At 41.1% G+C, this 26,129-nt stretch overlaps 1 protein-coding gene across 8 annotated transcripts in view; it reads left to right on the top strand.

Annotated features, from left to right (window-relative positions):
• The first annotated feature begins 13,267 nt into the window (after positions 1-13,267).
• HERC2 (HECT and RLD domain containing E3 ubiquitin protein ligase 2) overlaps positions 13,268-26,129 on the top strand; it is a 238,331-nt gene continuing 225,469 nt past the window's right edge. For 3 of the 8 annotated variants that reach the window (XM_044932108.2, XM_044932098.2, XM_044932113.2), the window contains exons 1-2: positions 13,426-13,666; positions 14,475-14,577. In XM_044932108.2, coding sequence (XP_044788043.2) covers positions 14,506-14,577 — 72 coding nt within the window. In that variant the 5' untranslated portion in view covers positions 13,426-13,666; positions 14,475-14,505. The other 5 variants (XM_006060646.4, XM_006060642.4, XM_044932091.2 and 2 more) reach the window with 4 other exon arrangements.

The raw sequence follows: 26,129 nt of genomic DNA, 5'->3' as shown, positions 1-26,129 counted from the left end.
TGCTCTTATGTTTTAAATTCACCAATTGTGGCTATTGTTCAGTTACCCAGCCATGTCCAGTTCTTTGCAACCCCATGGCAGCCTGACAGGCCTCCCTGTCTCTCACCATTTCCCAGAGTTTGCCCAAGTTCATGTTCATTGCATCGGTGAAGCCATCCAGCCATCTCTCTCCTCTGACATCCCCTTCTGCCCTCAAACTTTCCCAGCATCAGGGACTTTCCCAATGAGTCATCTTTAAGAGCTTCAGTTTTAGCATCAGTCCTTCCAGACAGTCAGGGTTTATCTCTCTTAAGATTGACTGGTTTGATCTCTGTGCTGTCCAAGGGACTTTCAGGAGTCTTCTCCAGCACCATAGTTCAAAGGCATAAATTCTTTGGTGTTTTGCATTCTTTATGGTTCCACTCTCACAACCATACATGAGCACTGATTTACCATTAACTCAAGTGGTAAATTCACCAATAGTGAACCCTTAAATCCCTAGGCAGAACCCTCCATCTGTATGCACTCTCTCTCTCTCCATAACCTTGCTATCTTGCCCCAGGCATGCAGTGTACCCTCTAGGACCTATGAGTAATAAAACTTGCTTTTTCAAAGTTCCATGATGTTTGTTGCTGATGTGCATCTTGCAATCATATAAAAACCACAAGGGCTAGTCCAGCCATACCACTGGGGAAATGTCTGCAGAGCTGCCACAAGCAGTATGGGTCTAGATGAGTGCCCCAGACATTCCCAGCTAACAGCACCACTATAGATTGGTTGAGACTGCCACAAAACAAGATGTCAAGATTTCAAGTATGGGTATCTATACTTGTTGGATCCAAATTCTCTAGGTTCAAAGCATAGACAACTAGTCACTCGGTGCCTAGGGCTGACTTCCTGTCTTATTGGCACCAAAGTCTAGGTTCACAGTAGAGAGCAAACCATAATATGCAAAAACTGGTCATTCTCGCTTGTTGTTTATTGGTCCTCCTTGCTTGTTGGTTTCAGGTACTGGCAACTATTCTAAGACTAAGGCCTTGTCTGTTCTTCAGTAGAAAGAATTTAGATTCATAATAATAATGAATTATTCTCTACTTCTTTCAACTCAGCAAATCCTATTCTATTCTGCTTGTTGGATCTCTGGTGTTTAAGAAGCAATCATGGGAAACAGGGCCTTCAGTTCAGTTCAGTTGCTCAGTCATGTCCGATTCTTTGTGACTCCATGGACTGCAGCAAGCCAGGCTTCCCTGTCCATCACCAACCCCCGGTGCTTGCTCAGATTCATGTCCATTGAGTCGGTGATGTCATCCAACCATCTCATCCTCTGTCATCCCCTTCTCTTCCTGCCTTCAATCTTTCCCAAAATCACTTTTCAAATGAGTCAGTTCTTCACATCAGGTGGCCAAAGTATAGGATCTTCAGGTTCAGCATCAGTCCCTCCAATGTATATTCAGGACTGATTTCCTTTAGGATGGACTGGTTGGATCTCCTTGCAGTCCAAGGATCTCAGGAGTCTTCTCCAACACCACAGTTCAAAAGCAGCAATTCTTTGGCACTCAGCTTTCTTTATAGTCCAACTCTCACATCCATACACGACTACTGGAAAAACCGTAGCCTTGACTAGATGGACCTTTGTTGGCAAAGTAATGTCTCTGCTTTTCAATATGCTGTTTAGGTTGGTCATAGCTTTTCCTCCAAAGAGCAAGTGTCTTTTAATTTCATGGCTGCAGTCACCATCTGCAGTGATTTTGGAGCTCCCCAAAATAAAGTCTGTCACTGTTTCCATTGCTTCCCCATCTATTTGCCATGAAGAGATGGGACCGGATGCCATGATCTTAGTTTTTTGAATGTTGAGTTTTAAGCCAACTTTTTCACTCTCTTTCACTTTCATCAAAAGGCTCTTTAGTCCTTTTTAGCTTTCTGTCATAAGGGTGGTGTCATCTGCATATCTGAGGTTATTGATATTTCTCCCGGCAATCTTGATTCCAGCTTGTGCTTCTTCCAGCCCAGCATTCTCATGATGTACTCTGCATATAAGTTCAATAAGCAGGGTGATAATATACAGCTTTGACGTACTCCTTGCCTGATTTGGAACCAGTCTGTTGTTCCATGTCCAGTTCTAACTGTTGCTTCCTGACCTGCATACCGGTTTCTCAAGAGGCAGGGCAGGTGGTCTGCTATTCCCATCTCTTTCAGAATTTTCCAGTTTATTGTGATCCACACAGTCAAAGGCTTTGGCATAGTCATTAAAGCAGAAGTAGAAACAGGACCTTGTCTCCTTTGTATTGAATCTCAGGTCTCTATTCAAGTTTGGGAGAATACTCTCTGGGCACCAAGACCTGGTAAAATACCTTTATTAAAAATGAGCCTTGGGACTTTCCTGGTGATCCAGTGATTAAGACTCTGCACTCCCAATGCTGGGGGCCTGGGTTCTATCTCTGGTCAGGGAACTAGATCACACGTGCTACAGTGAAGATTGAAGATCCCTTGTGTTGCAAATAAGACTGAGTGTAGGTAAATAAATAAATATTAAAAAAAATGAGCCTCTAGTTTCTGAGTATAATCCACTATGCACAAAACATCAAAACTTTTTTTACCTTCTTATTGAATCCCACATTTTAGGGTTTGAGTGAAAGAATAGACTTCCAAGGCAGTAAGCTCTGTTTCTTCTCCTTATTGAGTCTCAGGTCTGTAGTTCTGGGTATGGTAGCTGCTGTGAGGACATCATGTCTTGTCTCCTGACCTTATTAAATCCCAGATAACTATGTTCTGTGGAGAAGGAAATAGCAACCCACTCCAGTATTCTTGCCTGGAGAATCCCAGGGATGGGGGAGCCTGGTGGGCTGCCGTCTGTGGAGTCGCACAGAGTCGGACACGACTGATGTGACTTAGCAGCAACTATGTTCTGAGTACAATAACTATGTTCAGGGTATCATCACCTCACATCTTTTACTGGTTAGATTCCAGATCTTTCTGTTTTAAGTATGGGCACATAATCTTACAGTTACCAAGCCTACATCTCTCCTGCTTATTGGAATACTGAGTTCAGGTTATAACGAACTACTCCCAGAACACCAAAAATTAACCTTCTTTGCTCTTTGTTTTCCACATATCTAAGTCTAGAGTATGTATACCTTCTAAGGCACAGGACCTTGTCTCCCTGATTGATAATTCCCAATTTTCTAGAAACTACTCTCATGTCACCAAAGCATTGTATTCTTTGCTCAGATCTCTAATCTGAATATAGGCAACTACTTTCAGAGTAGTTGGAGTCTGCTTGTTGGAGTTCAGATTTCTATGTTGAGTTGGGGCAACTTCTACTTGGGCAAAAAAAAAAGCTCTCATATATTCTACTTTATGGGTCCCTGATCTTTTGAGTCCAAAATTTTTACAAGCTCCTATGGCACCATGTCCATTTTTCTCTGCTTGTTGGATCTCTTATCTTTAAGGTCTGAGTGGTGGCTCAGTGGTAAAGAATTCACCTGCAATACAGGAGCCACAGGTTTGTTATCTGGGTTGGGAAGATCCCCTGGAGAAAGAAATGGCAACCCACTCCAGTATTGTTGCTTGGGAAATCACATGGACAGAGTAGTCTGGTAGGCTATAGTCCATGGGGTTGCAGAAGAGTCAAATACAACTTATTCAATAAACAATAATAATCACTAAAGCAAATAATCTCCAGGCACAGAGGCACGGGCTCCTCTGCTTGTTGGAATCCAATTCTCTAGGATCCTAGAATGGGCAGTAACACCAAGAGCATTCATGATTTTTTCCTCTTCTCCTTAGCAAAGTTCAGATCTCTATGATCTGGGTATAAGCAACTATTCCCAAGGTGAAAAGATCTTGGTTCCCCAACTTGAAAGAATCTAGACCTCCAAGTTCAGCAGATCAGCAGCTACTCCCAGGGTAAGGCCTTATGTCCTATGCTTGTTGGATTCCAGGTCTGTATGTTTCCAATAGTGGCAAACTTTCCCCATGCAAGAAGGTCTCAGATATTCTGCTTTGTGGATTCCAAGTCTCTAGAATCTGGGAGCTGGCAAGTACACCTAGGGCAATGTTTCTTCCTTGCTTGTTGGATCTTGGGTTATTTAAAAAAAATTATTGTGAGAGTTGGACTAAAAGAAAGCTGAGTGCTGAAGAATTGATGTTTTTGAATGGTGGTGTTGGAGAAGACTCTTGAGAGTCCTTTGGACTGCAAGGAGATCAAACCAGTCAATCCTAAAGGAAATCAGTCCTGAATATTCATTGGAAGGACTGATGCTGAAGCTGAAACTCCAATACTTTGGCCACCTGATGCGAAGAACTGACTCAGTGGAAAAGACTGTGATTTTGGGAAAGATTGAAGGCATGAGGAGAAGGGGATGACAGAGGATGAGATGGTTGGATGGCATCACTGATTCAATGAATATGAGTTTGAGTAAGCTCCGGGAGTTGGTGATGGACAGCGAAGCCTGGCGTGCTGCAGTCCATGGAGTCATAAAGAGTCACAGGACTGAGCAATTGAACTGAGTTGATAGTTGCTTTAAAATATCGTTTTAGTTTCTTGCTATGGATATCAGGTTTTGATGACAGGAAAGTATCCTAGCACTGAGGCAGAGGCCCTTCTGCCTTTTGGATTCCTAGTATAAAATCTGGGTATTGACTACTACTTTTAGGGTTCTAAAGCCTGTCTCTACTGCTTGTTTGATCTCATGAGCAGAAATACTAAGTATGTGCACATGGTGTAAGGGTGTTAAGACCTTGTCTCTTCTGCTTGTGGGATCCAGTGTGTTTATGCCTAGGGAACTAAGGCTTTGTTTCGTCACTTGTTGTACCCCAGTTCTCCAAGTTCTGAGTATAATCTCTATCCAGGCACAAAAGCCATGTGTCCTATCCTTTTGGATCTCAGGTTCCTATTCCCAGTATGGGTTACTATTACCAGGCCACCAAAGCTGTCTTTGCTCCTTGCTTGAATCCAATTCCCCAAGTTCAGATTATAAGGGTCCCACCTGTCTAGGTTCCACATAGAGTTACCTACTTCTAGGGTGTCAAGGCCCTGTCTCCTCTACTTGTTGCACCCCAAGTCTGAAAGCTCTAAGAATGAACCTTTACTCTCTGGGCAACAATCCCATTTCTTCTCCTTGGTAGTTGAAAAGCATCTAAGTTCTGAATATGGTTAACTTCCCTAGGGTGAATATCCTCATCTCTCCTGCTTATTGGTCTCTAACTCAGGCTCCCTGTACTAACACTTATTCCCAGTGCTCCAAGACTGTCTCTCAGATTTGGGATTCCAGGTGTCTAGGTTCCAAGTATGGGCAACTACTTTCATGTTACAAAGGCTTTCTTACTCTATCATTGCTTTAGCTCTCAGTTTCTATTTGCATTATATCTAGAAATATTCTTGAGGTTTTAAAACTTGGTTATATTTAGACGGTAATATAATTTCTAATATGTCTAGGTGTTTTTAAGTGGTAAGGTTTTTTTTTTTCTCAGAAACTATATTTCTAGAAATAAAATTTTTCCAGTTAACTAAAAAAAAAGTTTACATTTCACTTTTTTGCAGTGAAGTCTTGTTATATTTTGGAGTAGGAAATGCAACCCACTCCAGTATTCTTGCCTGGGTAATTCCAGGGACAGAGGAGCCTGGTAGGCTACAGTCCATGGGGTTGCAAAGAGTCGGACATGACTGAGCATGCATGCACTTATTATATTTACTTATTTTTAGAGTACAATTTAACCTTTATATGTTTAGAAAACTAGAAAATACAGATAAGCATAACTAAGAAGATAATCACATCTTTTTTCATTGTCCAAATTTTATCAGTATTAATCCCTTAGAATGTACATTCCTAGATCTTTTTCAATGTGTGCATCCACATACACACACTGTTTTGCAAAATATTTTCATCCTGTACATTGTTTTTCAATTTGTTGTTTCCCCATCAATGATATTCACTTCTTTAATATCAGTATATATACACATAATTTAAAACCCAGGTCTTATTCAAATTTATCTTATTATCCTCCAAATGACTTTTAAATGGAAATTGTCAAAAGTATTCAACTCAGGACTCTGCATTTATATTTGGTCTCTTAAATCACATAAGTATCTAAATTCTCTTTTTATCTAATTCAGACCCTTTCTTCACACCATTGACTTGATGAGACTAGGTCAGATTACTTGTGATGATTTCAGCTTGTATCTCTAATACCTATGTGTCCTGTAACTCAAAAGTTATAAGACTCTAAAGACTTGAGAGATTTAATTAAAACATTTAAAAAGAAAAAATTTAATGAAAGCATAGATTTAATGAAAAATTCTTATTTTTTTAAAAACTAGAGTGTATCATGGGTAATATTGGATATTTTGTATTATGTCAGAAGACTCAAAATATCTAGTTGACCTTTCATCAGAGTTATTAACAGTGGTTACAGGATTAGGATGATATCATTCAGGACAATTAAGGTTTTCCCCTTGTAACTAGAAAGCCTTTTGGGTAGCATTACTGTAGGACGTCAATCATTCACCTAATGGTTTTACTACGAGTTGCCTGAGTCAGTGTTATTAGGATTTGCAAAACAGTGCTTCCCTAATTTTGCCATTACTTCTACATTTGTTATACAATCCTATAATTGTTATGTAGAGGAAGAGAATGCTAGAGGATCTCACATCAGCAACTAATGCTCTAGCTCAGAACTGATGTATGCCATTTCTACCCATTACCTACTGGTATGACTCTACCTCACTTCAAAAGGAAATACAGTCTTCACGCATGTTTGGAAACAAAGAGGAACTGTCTCTGGTGCTACAGCTGGTTGTTAGTTACAGACTGCATGACACCTCACACACATTGTCTCTGACCGGCGGAACATTTCAAGAGCTAGGCAGTGAGGCTCTTGCGTGACAAGTAAAGGAACTGAGGTTAAACAACTTCCACGAGTTCACATAGAAGCAGCTAACTCAGAATTCAAACCTCTATGACTCTATAGCACATACAGGAATCTTCTGGTGGGATAAATTACCTTTTTTTCTCCTTTGTCTTTGGGGTCTCCTTCAGCTCCGAATAACTAACTGGAGCTAGAGTGAGGCCAAGGGGAATGATGATGATGATGATAATTGCTAACATAAATCAAGATCTTACTAGACACTGTTCTAGGCACATTGTATCAGTTATGTCAATCCTCAAAGTAACTCTATGAGGTGGATACTTTTATTATCCTTATTTAAAAATAAGACTAGGGACTTCCCTGGCAGTCCAGTGGTTAAAACTCTGTGCTTCCAATGCAATGGGTGCAGTTCACTCCCTGGTCAGGGAACTAAGATCCCATATGCTGTGTGGCATGATGAAGAAAATATTAAAATGGACAATTAAATAAAATGAGACTGAATGACTCGCCAAAAGTCACATAGCTAGTGAGAAGCAGAAACAAAATTTAGCAGAGACAGTCTGTCTGCAAAGCTCTTCCTCTTAATTATTGGAAACTTGACCAATCAAAAAGGTAAAGAAATTGTAAATAGACTTGTTATATGAGTGCCTACCCAACTCATGCATCTTATTTGAAAATACATCGGACCTATAGCTTCTGCCAAAGGACTGGATCTAAGTAGGTGTTTTATATCATATGACTCTCCTCTTGGCTCTGATGATTGACCCAAGGATGGATAACTTCCTCAAGAGAGAGTGACCCTCTCCATTGCCTGGAAATAGTCAAGGAGGTTTCCTCTCTTGGACACTGTGAGTTGGGGTGTGGAGTCAGATGTTGATGAGTCTTTGAGCTATGTATAAATAGAGGAAAACCAGATAAGTTTCTAAGGAAAGATCTTTCCAAGTAGGGAGAACAATAAGGGCAAAGGCCCTGGGACAAAAACACATTTGGCATGTTAAAGCAGCAGGAAGACCAGGGTGCCTGGAGTGAAGTGGGTAAAGAAGAAAGTGGAAGGAAGAAAGCACAGAGGAGTCGGGAGTGAACCAGGTATAGCTTGCAGACATGATAGTGATCTTGGATTTTATTCAAAGTATGATGAGAAGCCATTAGAGGGTTTGGTTAGGGAGAGATAATCTGAAGCATATTTGAAAAGTATCATGAGGTTGCTTGGGTGGAAAACAGATGGTGGTGCACAAAAGTGGAAGTAGGGGGAGGAGTTAAGAGCATCTTGCATAGGTCCAGGTGAGAGATTAAGGCGTTTTGGACCATGTTGTTGTGGAGATGACGTGAAATGATCTAACTCAAGATCGAGCCAATGGGATTTATTCTTGGGTTGGATGTTGCACATGAGAGAAAGAGAGGAGTTATGGATGATTCCAAAGTTTTTGGCCTGAGAAACTGGGCGAAATGTAGCCTACTTACTGAGAAGAACAGGAGGTGGGGAGGGGAGAGCCTATATTCACTTTTGGACATGCTAAATTTGAGATACATATTATTCTTCCAAATGGGTGATTGGATGTAGGACTGGAATTTAGAAATGGAAATCTATAAATCTTATTTCCTCAATTCTGAGGTACACATTTTCCATGTTTTAATATCTCTGAAATAAGGATGCATCCTGTTATCAATGGATGTCAGACAAGTGGAAATTGTGATTCAGTTATGATATCTTCTTTGACATCTTTTAGTAAAATCAAGAAAATAATGACATCAAGGCATATTAGATTTGATGAAAGATGTCAAACTTGGGAGTTATTAGCATATTGAAAGTCACAGGATTAGATGACATTACCCAGGGAATAAACATTCATAAAGAAAAGAGATGAGGAATAAGCTTGGGTCATTCCAATATAGAAAGGTCAGGAAAATAAGGAGCCTGATGAAGAACTTCCAGTCATGTAGGAAGAATCATGGGTAAATGTGAAGAACAAATTTCAATAATGAAGATGCAAGCAACTATGAACTTACTGCTGCTGCTGCTGAGTCGCTTCAGTCATGTCCAGCTCTTTGCGACCCCATAGATGGCAGCCCACCAGGCTCCTCTGTCCCTGGGATTCTTCAGGCAAGAACACTGGAGTGGGTTGCCATTTCCTTCTCCAATGCATGAAAGTGAAAAGTGAAAGTGAAAGTGAAGTCACTCAGTTGTGTCCTACTCTTAGCAACCCTATGGACTGCAGCCCACCAGGCTCCTCCATCCATGGGATTTTCCAGGCAAGAGTACTGGAGTGGGTTGCCATTGCCTTTTCTGATGAACTTACTGGGAGATCACAAATGGTGAGGATTGATGACTGATATGAGATTTGGCCAAGTGAAGGTCATTTGTAACCTCTCCAAGAGTGTCCTTGTAAGTGGTGGGAACAAAGCCTGACTGGTGTGGTCAAGTGAGAATGGGATGGAGAAATAAAGGTAGAAAGTAGAGACCACTTGAAAAAAAATTGCTAAACAGAAAGTAAGAGAGAAATGAGGAAGTTTCTGAAGGGACATACAGAATTCAAATGAGGGTCTTTAAAGCTAGGATCCAGGCATATTTATAAGTTGATAGAACAGATACAGCAGAGAGGGAAGGATGGAGGGGAGGGGAGGCAAGGACTAATTCCTAAATGGAGTCACTGATAGCTGAGGATGTGGATCCAGAGCCCTAGCAGGGGGATTGTCTACCTATAAGACATGGAAAGCTTTATCCACAGTAACAGAAGAAAGAAAGAAACTACAGACAGAAATTATGATGGTAATTTTCATGGTGAGAAGTTTCACCAGTTAGAGTGCTTCTGACTGCAGTAATATCTGGTTGTTAATTTTTTCTACCCTTAGTAAGTCTTGGGGTGAATGGGCTCAAGATTGGTGAGTGGTACATGTACGTCTTCTATGGTCGCTTACCATCCCTCCACTCTGCTACCCCTGCTGGCTGGTTTTTCATTCTTTTATTTTTGGCTGCACTGGGTCTTCCTTGCTGTGTGCAGGCTTTCTCTAGTCGTGGCAAGCAAGGGCTATTCTTCATTGTGGTGCATGAGCTTCTCATCCAGTGGTTTCTCTTGTTGTGGAGCACAGGCTCCAGGTGCATGGGCTTCATTAGTTGTGGCATGTGGGCTCAGGAGCTGTGGCACATGGGCTTAGTTGCTCCAAGGCATGTGGAATCTTCCCAGATCAGGGATTGAACCCATGTGCCGTGCGTTGGCAGGCAGGTTCTTATTCCCCATGCCACTAGGGAAGTCCTATCTGGCTTTTCATCCTCAGACCTGTTGTATTCTGGGTACCAGGAGCACCAGGAGAATGGAAAGAACTATTGAGTGGACACTCGGTAGTGTACCTCAGGAATTCAGCCACATTCCAAGTGAGTGGAGCAGAGTCATCCAGTGCCGAGGTTTCCCAGGGAAGTACAATGGAGGGAGAGGGGTGCAAGTGGTTAGAGATTATGGGCAAGTGATATTCTGGGCTGCAAAATTTAACTTGGCAAAAAAAAAAAGTGAGAATGTGACTCAGGACTCCTAAAGGGGTTGAAGATTGTTGGCATAGTTACTAGAGGAAGTGAACAAGAAAGACAAGATGTGGTGATCAAAGAGTCAGAGGCCCACGGTTGTGATGTTCAAGGAGATTTGGTGAATGGAACTGATCAGGGTGGTTAATGGCTCAGGTGGAGCAGGAAGAAAGGGTGGTCCTGAGAGGTTAGGGAACTGGATGAGTGATTCCTGTTCTTCAGCGAACATGAGAGGTCATGAAAAGGAGTGTGGATTATTGCAATCAGAAGCAGATGATAGTATAGTCTTATAGTAAGGGCTTCCCTTATGGCTCAGTTTGTAAAGAATCCACCTGCAACGCTGGAGACCCTGGTTTGATTCCTGAGTGGGGAAGATCCCCAGAAAAAGGGATAGGCTACCCACTCCAGTATTCTTGGGCTTTCCTTGTGGCTCAGCTGGTAAAGAATCTGCCTGCAATGCAGGAGACCTGGGTTGGGAAGATCCCCTGGAGAAGGGAAAGGCTACCCACTCCAGTATTCTGGCCTGAAGAATTCCACAGGCTGTAAAGTCCATGGAGTTGCAGAGTCGGACATGCCTGAGTGCCTTTCACTTTCAAAGAAGTTTGGGTTTTGTTTTCTTAAGTGAAGCAGAAGGAAAAACAGTTTAAAAGTCACAGGAACAACTTCATGCCCTAAGATGTACATATGTGCAAGAATAAAAAGTGACTGATTTTTTCCACAGGGGACAACAAATTTTTCATTAGAATAGTAACATGAGGAGAATATTAAAAAATCAATTGAAGATGTTGTGGATGATAGTCTACAAGTTCCAAAGGGTTTAGGTGGGGGAAACAGATGAGAAGTAGGAACCTAAATAACATTAGGGATAAGCAAAGCTTTAAGTTTATTCAACTTGTCTGTTTGTTGCTGTTGTTGCTTGTGCTTTTGGTGTCATTGTCTAAGAAATCATCGCTAAATTCAATGTCATGAAGGTGACGTTTTCGCCCATGTGTTTTTCTAAGAGTTTTATACTTCTAGTTCTTACTTTTAGATTTGATTAATTTTGAGTTAATTTTTATATATGGAATATATAAGGCAAGGGTCCAACTTCATTCTTTTGCATGTGGATATCCAGTTTTCCCAGAATAGTTTCTAGAAAAGGCTGTCCTTTCATTATTGAATAGTCTTGTCAGAAATCAACTGACCAGATTATGAATGCTTATTCTGTATTCTAATCCATTGATGTATATTTTTATCCTTTTGGAAGCATTAAAGTTTTGTTTATATAGTTTTGTAGTAGCTTTTCATATCAGAAGGTGTGAGTCCTCCACCTTTGTTCTTTTACAAGACTGTTTTGGCTTGCATGCAGGTTTTCATTATCAGGTGGAGTTCTCTTTCTAGGTTGCTGAGTTTTTATAATGAAATGTTGGATTTTGTCAAAAGCATTTTTTTGGTTGTTGAGATCATCTCATGGTGAATTACTCCACTTAGTTAAGCTGTGTTATTCTTTCTGTATGTTGGTGGAGTCCATTTGCAAAAAGTTGTCTAAAAGTTTTTTTGCATCTAGTAATATGTTTGCATATTGGTCTTTTAAGTTTTCTTGTAATGCCTTTTTCTGGTTTTGTTATTAGGATAATATTAGGCTTATATAATGAAAATGTTTACTACTCTTCAATTTTTTGGAAGAGCTTGTGTTACTTCTTTATTAAATATTTAGTAGAACCAGAATCCACCAATGAAATAATTTGGTCCTGGAGGTTTCTTTTTTGGAAGGTTTTTTAACTGTGAATTTAATAGGTATAGTCCTATTCAGGTTATCAATTTCTTTTTGAGTGTACAACTTTCATGGAATTAACCCATTTCATATAAATGGTCAAATTTGTATGTATACAATTGTTTCAGGTAGAGGGAACCCCTTTTCATAAGTTCATTTTACTCCACGTTACTTTTATGAAAAGACCTATATTACTACCCGTTTTCGCTAACCAAAAGAAATCCCAGAGAATTTTTGCTTTTATGAAAAACAGGCAGAGTGAAAATAGCGTTCAGCATTTGTTTTGCTTGTGAGCTGCTACAGAGGTAGATTGCACCGCAAGCAGCAAATAGCACTATAGAGTTCCTTCCCTGGGAACTAAATTCAGCATCTCAGCATCAAGGCACTGTAACTTTGGATTGCGTCTGTATCTGAGCTTTGTGGTGTAGTCTCAGTAGTTCTAGCCCATCAGGCTTCTCTCGTCCATGGGATTTTCCCCGCAAGAATACTGGAGTGGGTTGCCATTTCCTTCTCCAGGGTATCTTCCCGATCTAGAAATTGAAATTGCGTTTCCTGCTGTACAGTAAAGGGACTGAGTTATACATATTTACTCATTCTTTTTCACATTCTTTTCCACTATGGTTTATCACATGACCCGTATCTTTTAATGATTTGTAGTTAAGTACATTATGATCTGATAACATACTTTACATAAATTTGTTTTGCACTTCTTAAGAATTAGTTTTTCGGCTACTGGTTGTGGAACTAAAAGCTCTCACTTCTTTTTCCGATTCCCCTGCCACCAGCTGCTCCACGTATTCTGCCCAGGGTTTCAGCAGCACTCAGTGCGACAGGCAGAAAGAGGCTCTTGCAGACCCCAATCTCATTTTTAGCCCCAACGCCTGTCCAGGCCGCACGTTCCTGTACTACCCTGGTGTCTTACACGCCCACCACATGGGACGGCTTTCTGAGAGCGCAGTGCGAAATCCGGGTCAGGAGCGCGTGCGTCTGTGCGTGCATTCGGCGGAAATCCCGCCTCTCGGCGTCTTCGGTTGGCCCTGACCGCAGAGGGGTGAGCTTAAGGAAGAAGACGAGCAGGATAGAAGAAAACTGGAGAATCGGGAGGAGGGGCGAGGATGTTCCTCTTTCCCATTGGCTGGGCCCGTGGCGACGCCCCAATGCAATTGGCTGAGCATCGTGGGCCTTAGCCCCGCGTCGACCCGCCCCTCCGGCCGCAAGAGACGCCGGGATTGCGAGCACCGGCGGAGCCAGTGGCGGCTGGTCTGTGTTATCACGAGCTGAGCTAGGCGGCTGGGGGCCTGTGCCGTACGGTCTTCGTACTCCGGGTGGCGGGGGTGCGGCGAGGGCGGCCGGCCGCTGGGGCGGTGCGGGCCGGGGCCGGGCTAAGCCGGGCCACGGCGGGCGTTGGCACAGCCGCTGGGCCCGGGCCTGCGCTGACCGCCTTCGGCGCGCGTCTCAGGCTGTCTTTTCATTTCCAAGTGATTATTGTTTTGGATTTTTCTGCAGACGTGAATTTTGATTAATTTATTTCACGCACCAGTTGCTGCTCTGAGGTAAAGCGGATAATGCATGCTGGTGTCATTTGTCGTGGAGACGTGGGGTTCCTGCAGTTTGTGTGTTAACCTTTTGGATTTAAGGGAAGGAAATGACATTGTGATTTGGTCTCTGTGACCGTCCATTCTCAAGGTCTCGCCCATGTAGTATAGACGCGGGCGAACCCTGTCTGTGAGTCTCTTACCTGGACTCGAAGTAGGCTTTTTCCTCCCTCCCTCTGTCTTTCTCCCTCCTTCTCTGACTGCCCTCTCCCTAGTGGTCCCCCTTTCCATTTCTGTTCTTTTTGCTGCATTAAACCTTGCGGGAGGGACTTTGTAAAATTCTGAAGAGGTTTAGGTCTTCAGTATTTCTGCTTTACTTGCAGGTTTTAAAAAAATTTTTAGTGGGGTATAATTGATTTACGGTGGTGTTTGTGTTCGTTTCAGGTGTACACAAAGTGAATCAGGCATATACACATGTGCAGTCTATTTTTAGATTCTTTTCATATACAGGCCATTACAGTGTTGAGTAGGGTTCCCTGTGCTTTACATTAGGTCCTTATTAATTGTCTATTTTATATGTACTACTCAATCCCAATCTCCCAGTTTATCACCCCTGCCCCCCATAAGTTTATTTTCAATACCTATAACTCTATTTTGCTTCTGTAGATAAGTTCATTTGTAGCTTTAAGATTACACATATAAGCAATATATGATATTTGTCTTCCTCTGACTTCACTCAGTATCAGAATCTCTAGGTCCATCTATGTTGCTGCAAATGGCATTGTTTTGTTCTTTTTTATGGCTGAGTAATATTCCTTGCTTGCAGGTTTCACGACTGGGAGGAAATCAGGGGAAAGATGCCTTCTGATTCTTTTTGTTTGGCTGCTCAGGCTCGACTTGACTCCAAATGGTTGAAAACAGATATACAGGTGGGGTTTTGACAGCCTTTTTTCTCTTGTGTTCCTACCTACAGAGTTATATTTCTGGTTAACCCTTTCGTAAGGTTATATAAGGGCATGCAGATCTGATCTTGTCATATTAGAGAAGCAGGTTTATTTTCTATAACTCAAAATGTACTTTTTATTGTTTTCATAGAGTGTGTGTATCTGTAGATACAGTTATTTATAAATGCAAGAAATGAGATAAAAGTTATGCAAAAATTTTTTCTTTTTTTTTTTTTACGAGGTCTGTATCATTCTTAGCCATACCTTGGTGACAGATTAATGATACTTTTTGAGATGTTCAGTTAATTATGTGTAGAAAAGTGACATACAGTAATTTATTGTGTCCTGCAGAAACTCAACTCATTTTTATGGGATTCTGTGTTTGTGTTTCTGGAGAGATGAATTCAGTTGAGCTGTTTGTTTTTATTTGTCACTATTCTTAAGAGGAGTGCGTAGATTTTTGTATCAAGAGCATGTGAAAACAAAATGTTAACCATAGATTTTCTAATATTATTTTTTAAGGTAATTGCAAACTTGCTGAGAAATGATCAATAAACAGTAACTAATGTTTCTGTAGTCTATTTTTTATCCCATTAGTTTTGTTTGCAAATGGAAAAACTGCTTTTGTAAGTTGCTATTGCCCTCAGAAATTGCTGAAATAATTTTGCAGTGTGTTTGTGTTCTTTCCCTCTTCCCTGAGGTTAATTATTTTAAGTATTTCTCAAGTAATCTTAACTTTGTTTAAATACAGTCTTCTGAACTGTATGATGCAAGTCATGTATTCTGTAAGCAGTTGATCTTAGACACTTGAAGTGAAGCATTATTGCCCCTCTTTTTAAAAAATATTTATTTATTTATTATATTGATTATTTATTTGACTGCCCTAGGTCTTAGTTGTGGTATGTGGGACTTTGAGTTGCGGCATGTTAACTCTTTTGTTCCAGCATGTGGGATCTAGTTCTCTGTCCAGGGATCAGACTGGGGCCCCCTGCATTGGCAGTGCAGAGTCTTAGACACTGGACCCCCAAGGAAGTCCCTAAATTTTTTTTAAGTGTTGAGTATTAGTTGGTGGCAGAGCTAAATAAATGTTGAGAACTGTGTTGTGGATGATGGAATTGTTATTAATGGCATAATGTTAGATAAGAAAATGAAGAAGAATTGGGTTAAGAATTGGCATAGCAGTAACTTTTTTTTCCCAGCAGGATTGGGGGAGGTGAGAGATGGATAATTTTTTATTGATGACATCCAGACAAACTGACTTTAAGAATTGTCTTTATATAAAATTTAATTGAAGTAAAGAACTTTACCTGATGAAGTTTTTTTTTGTTAGCAATCATAATTGAATAACTGCTTAATATGAATTTTAGCATGTTGATCTAAAATGAGTTTAATGTTGAGTTGAGTGCCTATGATGAGTTAAAAAAAATACCACATACCTTCAAGTGCTTTCCATTTAATTTTTGATTTATTTAGTGTAATATAAAGTGTTTGGTGCTTCTTAGACATTTGAGTACTATACACAAGTCTTCCAAACTCCTAGGAATAAGGGACAAGACTTAGGTTTTGGATTGTGCATCAGAGGCAAAATGTGGTATGGTTACTGAAGCTGTGAGAAAAATGTGAAAATAGTGTGAAAAAAGTGATTGCTGACCTTGGTTTTATACAATATTTCCAGTGTTGCTTACTAAGTGTGAGGAATGAATCTTGTTTTACCCTAACGAATTTGAAAAGACTCTGATGCTGGGAAAGATTGAGGGCAGGAGGAAAAGGGACGACAGAGGTTGAGATGGTTGGGTGGCATCACTGACTCGATGGACATAGGTTTGGGTAGACTCTGGGAGTTGGTGATGGACAGGGAGGCCTGGTGTGCTGCGGTTCATGGGGTTGCAAAGAGTCGGACACGACTGAGCGACTGAACTGAAGGAGTAACTTAGACGTAGTTTACTCTTTGGAATCCTTCCTGAGACAAATGCTGTCTATTGCTGACAGGCCTATAAGATGCAGGCCTTATGCTGACAGGTTTTACCCTTATCTAGTTGGGGATGTCTCTTCCACCTGGAGTGAGAAGTGTCCTGTTCCTTAGGTAGGCTTTTGTATTGGGAACAGAATTGATACCAGGTTAATGAATAGTATGTGGGGTAGAAACGTGTTTCTTAGTCATAAGGTTTAGCAAATACATTTTCTGTGGCTATTTTTATTTGAAATGCCCTTGAGGTTTTTAGTGATTTTTGAAAGGAAAAGTTTTTGGAGGCTGAAAAATTTTAATATGTATGTATTATGGAGGATATAGACACTAATCCTAGACTTTCTGCATCAGAGATATTTAGATGCCTCAAGCCTGGGGCCTTGCAAACCATTGCCTCTAATGAGGTGCCCGTTATATGGCAGGCACATATCTGGTTTTTACACATATAATGCTTCTTGTTTCTTCAGTTCTCTTTCCTGGTTGTTGTGTGGAGTTCCGTTATTTGTCATATTTTCCTTCACAATTCTCTTGAGGAAGCAACAAAATAGAGAGCTCAGAAGTGTTTGTTACATTTGTTACATAAATCACTGCCATTACCATTTTTATATTTACAGTAAAATCCTGTCTTTTGTGATTGGTAGTTTTTTTGGTGAACCAAAAAGCCAATTAAGGGAAAGAACTGTAAAAATAGTACATAATCCCTTAAAAACATTTTATTTTTGAAAGATATATGCATACTTATTTGCTAGTCTTGATGTAAGGTTAAAGGTGTGTCTTGGAGCATGGGGTCAGGAATGAATGGCATTATCCTGCTCTTTTTTGCATAAACTGTACTCAAATGAATCTCCTCCAGTTTCTATTTTTGGGTTCTTTGAGGTGAAACATGAAATTAGATATGTGTGAGGTAATTTTTAAAACTTCTTATTTTGAAATATTAATAGACTCACAGAAAGTTGCAAATGAAGTACAGAGGTCACTGTATACTCTTCTCCCAGACTCCCTCAGTGTTGCAGTCTTAGGTACAGTGTTAAAACCAGGAAACTGACATTGGTGTAATGTGTGCCTAGTTCTATGCCATTTTATCGTATGTGTCTATGTAACCATTAAAATTGAGATCCAGAAGTATTCCATCACTACAAACATCTCCCTCCTGCTGTCCCTCTGTATTCACACTTCCTCTACCATCTCTGACCCCTGGCAAGCACTAATTTGTTCTCCATCTCCATAATTTTGTCATTTTGAGAATGTCATGTGGTATGTGACCTTGTGAAATTAGCTTTGTTCATTCGGTATAATGCTTTTGAGGCCCATCAAATTTGTTAAGTATATCAGTAATTCAACTCAGATTAAAATTTTCTTTTCTTCTAATCATCAATTTAAAATGATTCAGCATAAAAATTAGCTTTTAAAATTAAACTCGTCACTTTATGCTTGGAAATACTAGTAGATTAAAAAATGTAAACATGAACATCTTGGTAATTTCTAATCTCAGGTTTTTCAGTTGACAGTTGATATGTAGAAATAAAAGAATGTTGTAGGAACTTCCCTGGTGCTCTAGTGGTTAAGACTGTGCTTCCAATGCAGAGGTCACAGGTTTGATCCCTGGTTGGGGAACTAAGATCCCACATGCCATATGGCTTGGCCAAATTAAGAAAAGAATGTTGTAAATACAAGGTATTTGCTTGATTGAAAGGTAACTTACTTGATTTTCATAATGACTTTTTATATTTATTTTCGTTTCTGTAGAATTGGTAGCATTCCTCATTTTTTTATTCATGAGTTTGGGAGGCTGCAGTTCATGCAAAGAGTCGGACATGACTGAGTGACTTCACTTTGGTTATTTGTATCTTTGCTGTATTTTGGATTATTTTGTCAGATTTATATATTTAATTAGTCTTTTTCTTGTAGCTTTGGATCTTGGAAAAGATAATAATTATAAAGGAAGGAAAATGAGTTTATTATCAGACGTGACAACAGGCCTTATGTAGAAGAAAGCTGAGTAACATATTTAAGGCACCCAAGAAAAGAAAATCAATGAGTAGGAGCTCAGAAAATATTGTTACCATGAGTCCTTCCCGAGGAAGTGAATAGAAACTAAAGATGTTTAGATGACTGAATGACTGTAGATTAACATAAAGACTGGTGGTTGGTGTCAGACCTATAGTTACAGATAGGACCCAGAGTAAATGAGTTTTATAAAGGATGGAACATAGCATGTAACAGTTGTATGCTTAGACATAGTGGATTAGACTAGAACTGTTCTACAGTGTCTAATCTAGTTAATCCTGTGCATTGAAGTTTTTACTTTAGATCCTCTATTTTTCATCTCTAGAGGTTCCATTCCAGTCCTGATTGCTGTCTTCCATTTTACTTGTTATCATGTTCATATTTTTCTTTGTCAATATATGAAACATCTCTATAGTGGAGCTTTTAACATTCTTGTCTGCTACTTCCATCACCTCTGTTGTTTCTGTGTTTATTTTGATTGATTTCATCATTTCTATTGATATATTGCTCTGGTTCTAGGATATGTTTGCATGCTTGTTAATTTTTTTATTGAATGTCACTAAGAGTCAGACATGACTGAGTGACTTCACTTTCACTTTTCACTTTCATACATTGGAGAAGGAAATGGCAGCCCACTCCAGTATTCTTGGCTGGAGAATCCCAGGGACAGAGGAGCCTGTTGGGCTGCTGTCTATGGGGTCGCACAGAGTTGGACACGACTGAAGCAGCAGTTTGTAAATAAATATGTTATTCTGTGCTAGATTTTGTTTTATTCTCTTGAAGAGCTGTAGTTTTGTCTGACATGCTTGTAAGTTACTTGGAATCAATTTGGTCTTTTCAAAGATTGAGCCTAAAGTTTGTTTGGGCTGATCTAGCACAGTCTTTAACCTTGGGCTATTTATCTGCCTCATTAAGGCAGTGTCCTTCTTAGGACTCTGATGCTTGGTGTGTTGGGAGGTCTTTCTGTTCTGGTTGGTGGAAACAGGCTTTTTCTAGACTGTGAATATTGATTGGGGTTCTGTCTGCTCTTTTTTAGTGCTGCTTTGCCCATTCTTGATAGTGTTCTCAACCTGTACCCAGATCAGTACCCAGCTGGAGTCTCAAGGGGGCTCCTCTGTCCAGCTCCAGAGATGATTCTCTCTGCAGCCAACTTCCTCTCCTATATTCTTGTCATTTTGACCTGCTTACAGGCAATCTGCTCCTCCTTTCAGCAAGACTTCTGGGTTCTATTTGGGTTCCTCTTTCCTGTGCTGCAGTCTGGAAGCTGCTTCTAGGCATTAAGCTTGGACTCTTACTTCATTGTTGCCCTTCACGGGAATCACAGATCACACTGGATCTTTTGCCCAGTGTTGGAAAACAATTTTTTGATATATTCAGTCTGGCTTTCTACCAGAGATGTAATTACTAAAGAAGTTAATTCTTGACAGGTGGGAGAACAGGCCTTCCCAATCTGATCTCATTTTATTGACATTTTAATTTTAGACTTGTATTTTTTGTTTTAGAATTTCCACATTTTCGTATGACTGCATTTTATTGAGGTGTAATTATATTTAGTAAAATGCATCTATTTAAAAGATTTACTTACTTATTTTTTTGACAAGTCTGGTTCCTGGTTGCTGTGCACATGCCTTCTCTAGTTGCAGCGAGCAGGGGCTGCTCTTGGTTGCAGTGCATGGGCTTCTCATTTTGGTGACTTCACTTGTTGCAGGACACAGGCTCTAGTCATGCGGGCTCAGTGGTTGTGGCACGTGGACTTAGTTGCTTCGTGGCACACGGGATCTTCCCTGAGCAGAGAGTGAACTGATTGAACCCATGTCCGATGCATTGGCAGGTGGATTCTTAACCACTGGACCACCAGGAAAACCCTAAAATGCATCTGTTGTAATATTGAGTTTGAAGTGTTTTGGCAGTTTGCTTAACTGCCACATTAGGGACTTTTCTGTAGTTTCTAGTTCTCTGTTGAAATTGTTAACATGATCTTTTAATTGCTTGGACACATCAAACCTTGTGCAGCCTTTTTTGATTCCTCCACTGCATCTTCCTTTCCCTCTGGATTGATACCTCAGCATGCCTGTGGGCCACCCTTCTATTCCTGCTCTTAGATGTAATGTCACACAACAGGGCGTAGGTTTCGGCTTCCCAGCCACCTGCCATGGAGCTGTAGGTGACAAAGTCTGGAAAGTGGGGGAGAGCAGAAGCTCATTTTCCATGAGGTGAACATGTACCACTTGGTAAAGAGAGGTAAGGAAACTGGCTATTTTAATCTCCCTCTCCCCGCTTTTTTCCCCTCTTTGGATGGTTCTGTGGTTTCTTCTTGCAAACTTTGGTTAAGAGCCCCACTGCCTAGTGAAAGTGCCGGCAGCACATCTTGGAGTGGGGACTAGTGCGGTAAAACAGGAGTCAGGAAACTTTTCTCTAAAGGCCCAGATCGTAAATATTTCTATGGGCCATATGTTGTCTGTAACAACTGCTCACCTCTGCAGTTGTCATGTGAAAGTAGGTACACATAGTACATAAAACAAGTGTGTGGTGGTAGGCCCAGAAACTTTATGGATACTGAAATTTGAATGTCATAATTTTCATGTGTCATGAAATATATTTTTCTTCTCTTGATTGTTTCAACCACTGAGACATGTAAAACCCCTCTTAGCTTGAGGGCTAAGAATCATAAAATTGGATTGTGGGCTAGATTTGGCCTCTGAGCTGGGCCTTAATTTGCTGACTTCTGTAGTAACTTGCTGTGTCCCCTCACTGCCTTGGGCTGGTACCTTCCAGGGAAAGTGTCACTACTTTAGTCTATTACTTAGGCTTTCCTTTTTAGGGAAAGGCTATGTCTGTGTTTCTGTTTTCTTGATCTACTCTTGATTTGTTTATGCTGACTTCCATTTTTATTTATTTATTTTTTTCCATTTTTTTAGTTATGTAGTCTTATCTTCAGAGAAGGCCGTGGCACCCCATTCCAGTACTCTTGCCTGGAAAATCCCGTGGACGGAGGAGCCTGGTAGGCTGCAGTCCAAGGGGTCACTAGGAGTCAGACATGACTGAGCGACTTCACTTTCACTTTTCACTTTCATGCATCAGAGAAGGAAATGGCAACCCACTCCAGTTTTCTTGCCTGGAGAATCCCAGGGAAGGGGGAGCCTGGTGGGCTGCCGTCTATGGGGTTGCACAGGGTCAAACACGACTGAAGCGACTTAGCAGCAGCAGCAGCAGTCTTATCTTACCCATTGTTATTTTTGAGTTCTCAGTATTGTATGTGAAAAATTGTTGTGGTCATTTGAGGCCCTGGATAATGATCTCTTCTCCAGAGAGAATCTGTCAAGCTAGTAACACTAGTGACTCCAGGTTACTGCAGAGCAATATGGAGCTGTGATGATTCAGAGCCGGGCTCCTGCCAGTCTGCTTGCACTTTACCTGTGCTTCTGTGTATGTGGCCCTTGGAGGTTCTGTTCAAGGTATGGCATGTTTACCAGGCTTCTCCCCTGTGAGGACCAGAGCTCCATCCTTTCTCAGCAGCTCCACTGAGGTCTGCTTGGTCTCAGCTCTGCTTGCAGAGTTGGCAGGTGCCTCGGGAGGCAGTCTTCAGCCCCTTGGGCTGTTCTTCTCTCTTGGGTCCTAGGTTTGCTCTTCCTTGCTGCCTGGATATCTTCAAACTGATGTACTTTATGTTTTCTTGTGACTTTCCCAGAATTTCTTTCTTTCTAGAATTTGTTGTTCTTAAATTTGTTTGGAATTGATAGGTTATCCTGTGTTCAACAGGTGTTTAGAAGGTATTTTTCTGCAAGGCTAAGAAAAAAGCTAGATATCTTCATAGTCATCTGCAAATATTTGAACAGATCACATTTCAGAAATATTTTAAAGATAGAAAAAATAAATATCTAAACTATAAGTTAATGCCATTTATTTCATTGGGCACATTCTATTTTGAATTATATTGCGTAATTACACAGTTCTGAAGTGATCATGTTAATAGATACCTTAAAAGACCTCTTGCCCAATTCTGTTTGGTTTTCAAATATTGTGGCCCCTTCAATGGCTCCCCCAGGCCTCCTTACTGCACCTGTTGGTTCATGTTGATGAGAATAAAACAAGCTGGAGAGTTTGGCCTCTTCCCCCAAACTGATGACCTTGGTGATCTTGGTGACCTTGGCCAGGTAATTGAACTGCTAAGTTTTAGTTACTATCCCTCAAAACTGGCCCCGTTACTACCCCCTGCCTTGTTGGCTTCTTTTCAGGATGAAAATGCCTTTACCTGTTATGTCATTTTAGACGTATGAGGTAAGAATATAAGAGCAAATTGGTAAAGGGTCCTCAGTATGAATAATACTAATTAGAGATATCTGGATTCTCGATGAAAAAAGTTAAAATTTAAGAACTGTATTGTTACCCATTGGGAATGTTTTTGTAAATTAGCTACTAATAAGGTCAGGATTTTTTTAAAATTTATTTTTGGTTGTGCTGGATCTTCATTGCTCTCGGGCTTTTCTCTAGTAGTGGCAGGTGGGGTTTACTCTCTAGTTGGGGTGTGTGGGCATCTTGTGGTGGTGGCTTCTGTTTCGGAGCACAGGCTGTCGATGCACTCAGTAGTTGCTGCTTCTGGGCTCTAGAGCACGAGCTCAGTAGTTGTGGTGCATGGGCTTAGTTGCTCTGCATGATGTAGGGTCTTCCTGGATCAGGAATTAAACCTATGTCTCCCATGTAGGGATTCTTTACCACGGAGCCAACAGGGAAGCCCCAAAACAAGCTATTTGTAGACTGTTGTACAAATACTCTTAAACTGATAAATTTAAGTGAATTGTATTGCTTGTGCATGCTCTTTTTCCAGTGCCGTGATTGTTTCCCAGTTTCTTTCTCCTTGGGATCCTGTGCTTTCCTCCAGTGCCTTGGAATGCTCTCCCAGGGACTTCATCTCTGCCTTTCACAGTCCAACTCTTTCAAGCCTTCCTCCAGGGAAGCTTGCTTTGTTACCTTAGCAATGTTCCCTCCTTCCTTGAATCCTTTCAGATGCTTGAATCATTGTAGTTTGCGTGGTGGTTACTTGAGTTCATGTCCCCGGCTCCTAGGAGGCTTTTACAGTGGGTATCCCTCCAGACACCCAATTTCTACCTTCCACACAGCTTCTGCCCTACCCCCATCCTTCCCAACACTACTAAAGTGATGAGAGAAAGAACAGACAATAGTGATGATTCTTGTCTTCATGTAAATGGGGCTTCCTCGGCCTGTTCTTTAATAATTGTATCATCCCCAGCCACCCTGGGGTAATCCTAGTGGGCCGTCAGGGCTGAGGACCCTCCCTCCTTGGGTGTGGGCATCTTCTCCAGGTCTGCAGCCCATTTGCTGATGACTTCCAGGTTTGAATCTCTAGCCCTGAACCCTCTGCTAAGATCGGAATTTGTGTTTGCAGTGTATGTGTATTGTGTGTGTGTGTGTGCGCGCGCGCGCGTGCGTGCGCACGGGGAGAGGATCTCCATGTTTATGTTCAGTAGTTGGTGCAAGTATCAGTGGTTAAAACTGAGCGAATTCTCTCATTTTGTCTGTTCTCTACCTTGTTTTTCACATCTGATCTGTCCCATTTGATCTGAAATGTCTTAAATACTCTTTTTTTGTCTTGACTTAAGCTCTCATCCTGTTTTCTCTGTGTTTGGTTTCTTCCTCTGTCCTCGTCCACTGCTCTGACACTGAGTTACGACTGGATGTGTGGTCATTTATTTCCTGGAGCCCCCAAAGGTGGCAGGTAACTGCTCGAGTGCAGCACATGTGGGGCTGTTGAGTCTGGTCATTGTTTTATTCCCAGCCTGTGTGGCCACGTGGGCCTGGACTGAGCCCAGGGAGAGGTCTTAGGTCCCTCCTCTTGGCCAGGTCAGCAGGTGAGCCAGACCTTTCCATCCTGTGTTAAAACAGCAGGGGCCCTGAATGTTTGTGGCTCACTTTTTAGGAAGTATTTACTTCTCCCTCTGCCAGTTGATACTTTTGCCAACAGTTGTGTATTTTGGTCTTAAGCATGTTTATGGCAGTTGTCTCATTCAGTGATGTGAACAAATATGAGTGCTGAGAGAAAGTTGTTGCTTCTATGAGAACTAAGTCGGTTGCCAATTTGGTTTTCTATTGCTGTGTAACAAGTCACTGACCAGAAAATGTATCAGTTAAAACAACTCAGTGTACTCTCTGCTCCTTTTCTCTGTGGGTCAGGAGTCTGGCCATGGCTTAGCTGGGTCTTCTGCTTTAGGACTCACAGGCTGCAGTCAAGGTGCTGACCAGTTTGCATTCTCATCTAGGGTTTTATTGGTGTCCTTGTTGGCGGAATTCAGTTTGTGGGACTGTGGGACTGAGTTGTGGGCTCCTAGGAGACACCCCTCTCCATAGGCAGCTCATGGCAGTGGCTGTGGACAGCGTCTCTTCTGGAGGGTCCCATCCTCTTAAGGGCTTTTACCTCACATGACCCTAGGATGATTTTCCTTTTGATTGACTAGACATCAGCTGATGTGAGACCTTAATTGTATATGAGAAATTCCTTCACCTTTGCCACAGAAAGAAACAAAACCTAGTCCAGGTGTGATGTCCTCTCCTGTGTTCGGAGGTCCTGCCTAAGCTCAGAGAGAGGATTACACAGGGTGTGTGTGTGTGCCAGGGGGTAAGAATCTTTAGGGCATCTTAGATTTGCCTACTACACATTGCTTGGGTAAAACTGAGATGCTTAAAAAAATTACTTATGCAGGTTAGGAAAGAGAGAATTGATAAGGATTGGGGGAGATGTCTTGAAAATCTAGAAGAATTGTGTACTAAGATTGTTCACAAAGTGCCCTTCAGTTCTTGCTGAGTCTGGAAATAGTGAGTGCTTCATGAGAGTGGTGTATGCGGGATTGATGACAAGGAACGAGCTAGTGGACTTGTGAGCCAAGAAAAGGCCCTGGCCTTCCATTGAAGGATGGGCAAACAGATGTGTTTGTTTTAGTGTAAAGTGTCTTGTCTGTTTGAGAAGAGGGTTTCTACTGTACCTGCAGTTTTCAGAATGGATGCTTTCTCTGGGTGTTCACTGTGCCCCGACCCTTGGTCAATGACTGCTTGCTCTGAGAAACCTTTTCTGACTCCCAAATGTGGACAGCCAAGAGCACTTTTTGTGAGAATGTTATTTTGTCTTTGAATATCAGTATGGACTCATGTTTTTATTTACTATTTCAGTCTAATATAGTTGTTATATATTTTGCTGTTCAAAATTATTCTCAGTTTGGCCAGTGGAGGAGTTCCTATCAGGCTTTGAGTAGCTTTTTTGGTGCAAACCTAAATATTCCTGGCTTACTATCAAAGTTATATTTGGATTAATCTCCAGCTTATTCAAGGGTGAAGTGTAGTTTTCTTAATAAACAGGTTAACTTGCATGTAAGGTAAACTCCAAAATTTTGCTTTCATTCACCTCTCCTGCCTTCTACCCATGTTCCCCTTCCTATAAGTGATCACATTATTTCTGACTGGCTTATCTTTCCAGAGCATGTGCCCACATGTGTCTTTTATCTTGTATCTTAAGTAAAACTTAGTAAGTAAAATATTATGTATGGTACCTTGTTCA

This window comes from Bubalus bubalis, chromosome 2 (assembly GCF_019923935.1).
Source record: "Bubalus bubalis isolate 160015118507 breed Murrah chromosome 2, NDDB_SH_1, whole genome shotgun sequence".
Lineage (NCBI taxonomy): Eukaryota > Metazoa > Chordata > Mammalia > Artiodactyla > Bovidae > Bubalus > Bubalus bubalis.
This window is presented reverse-complemented; position numbering and strand designations above follow the sequence as displayed.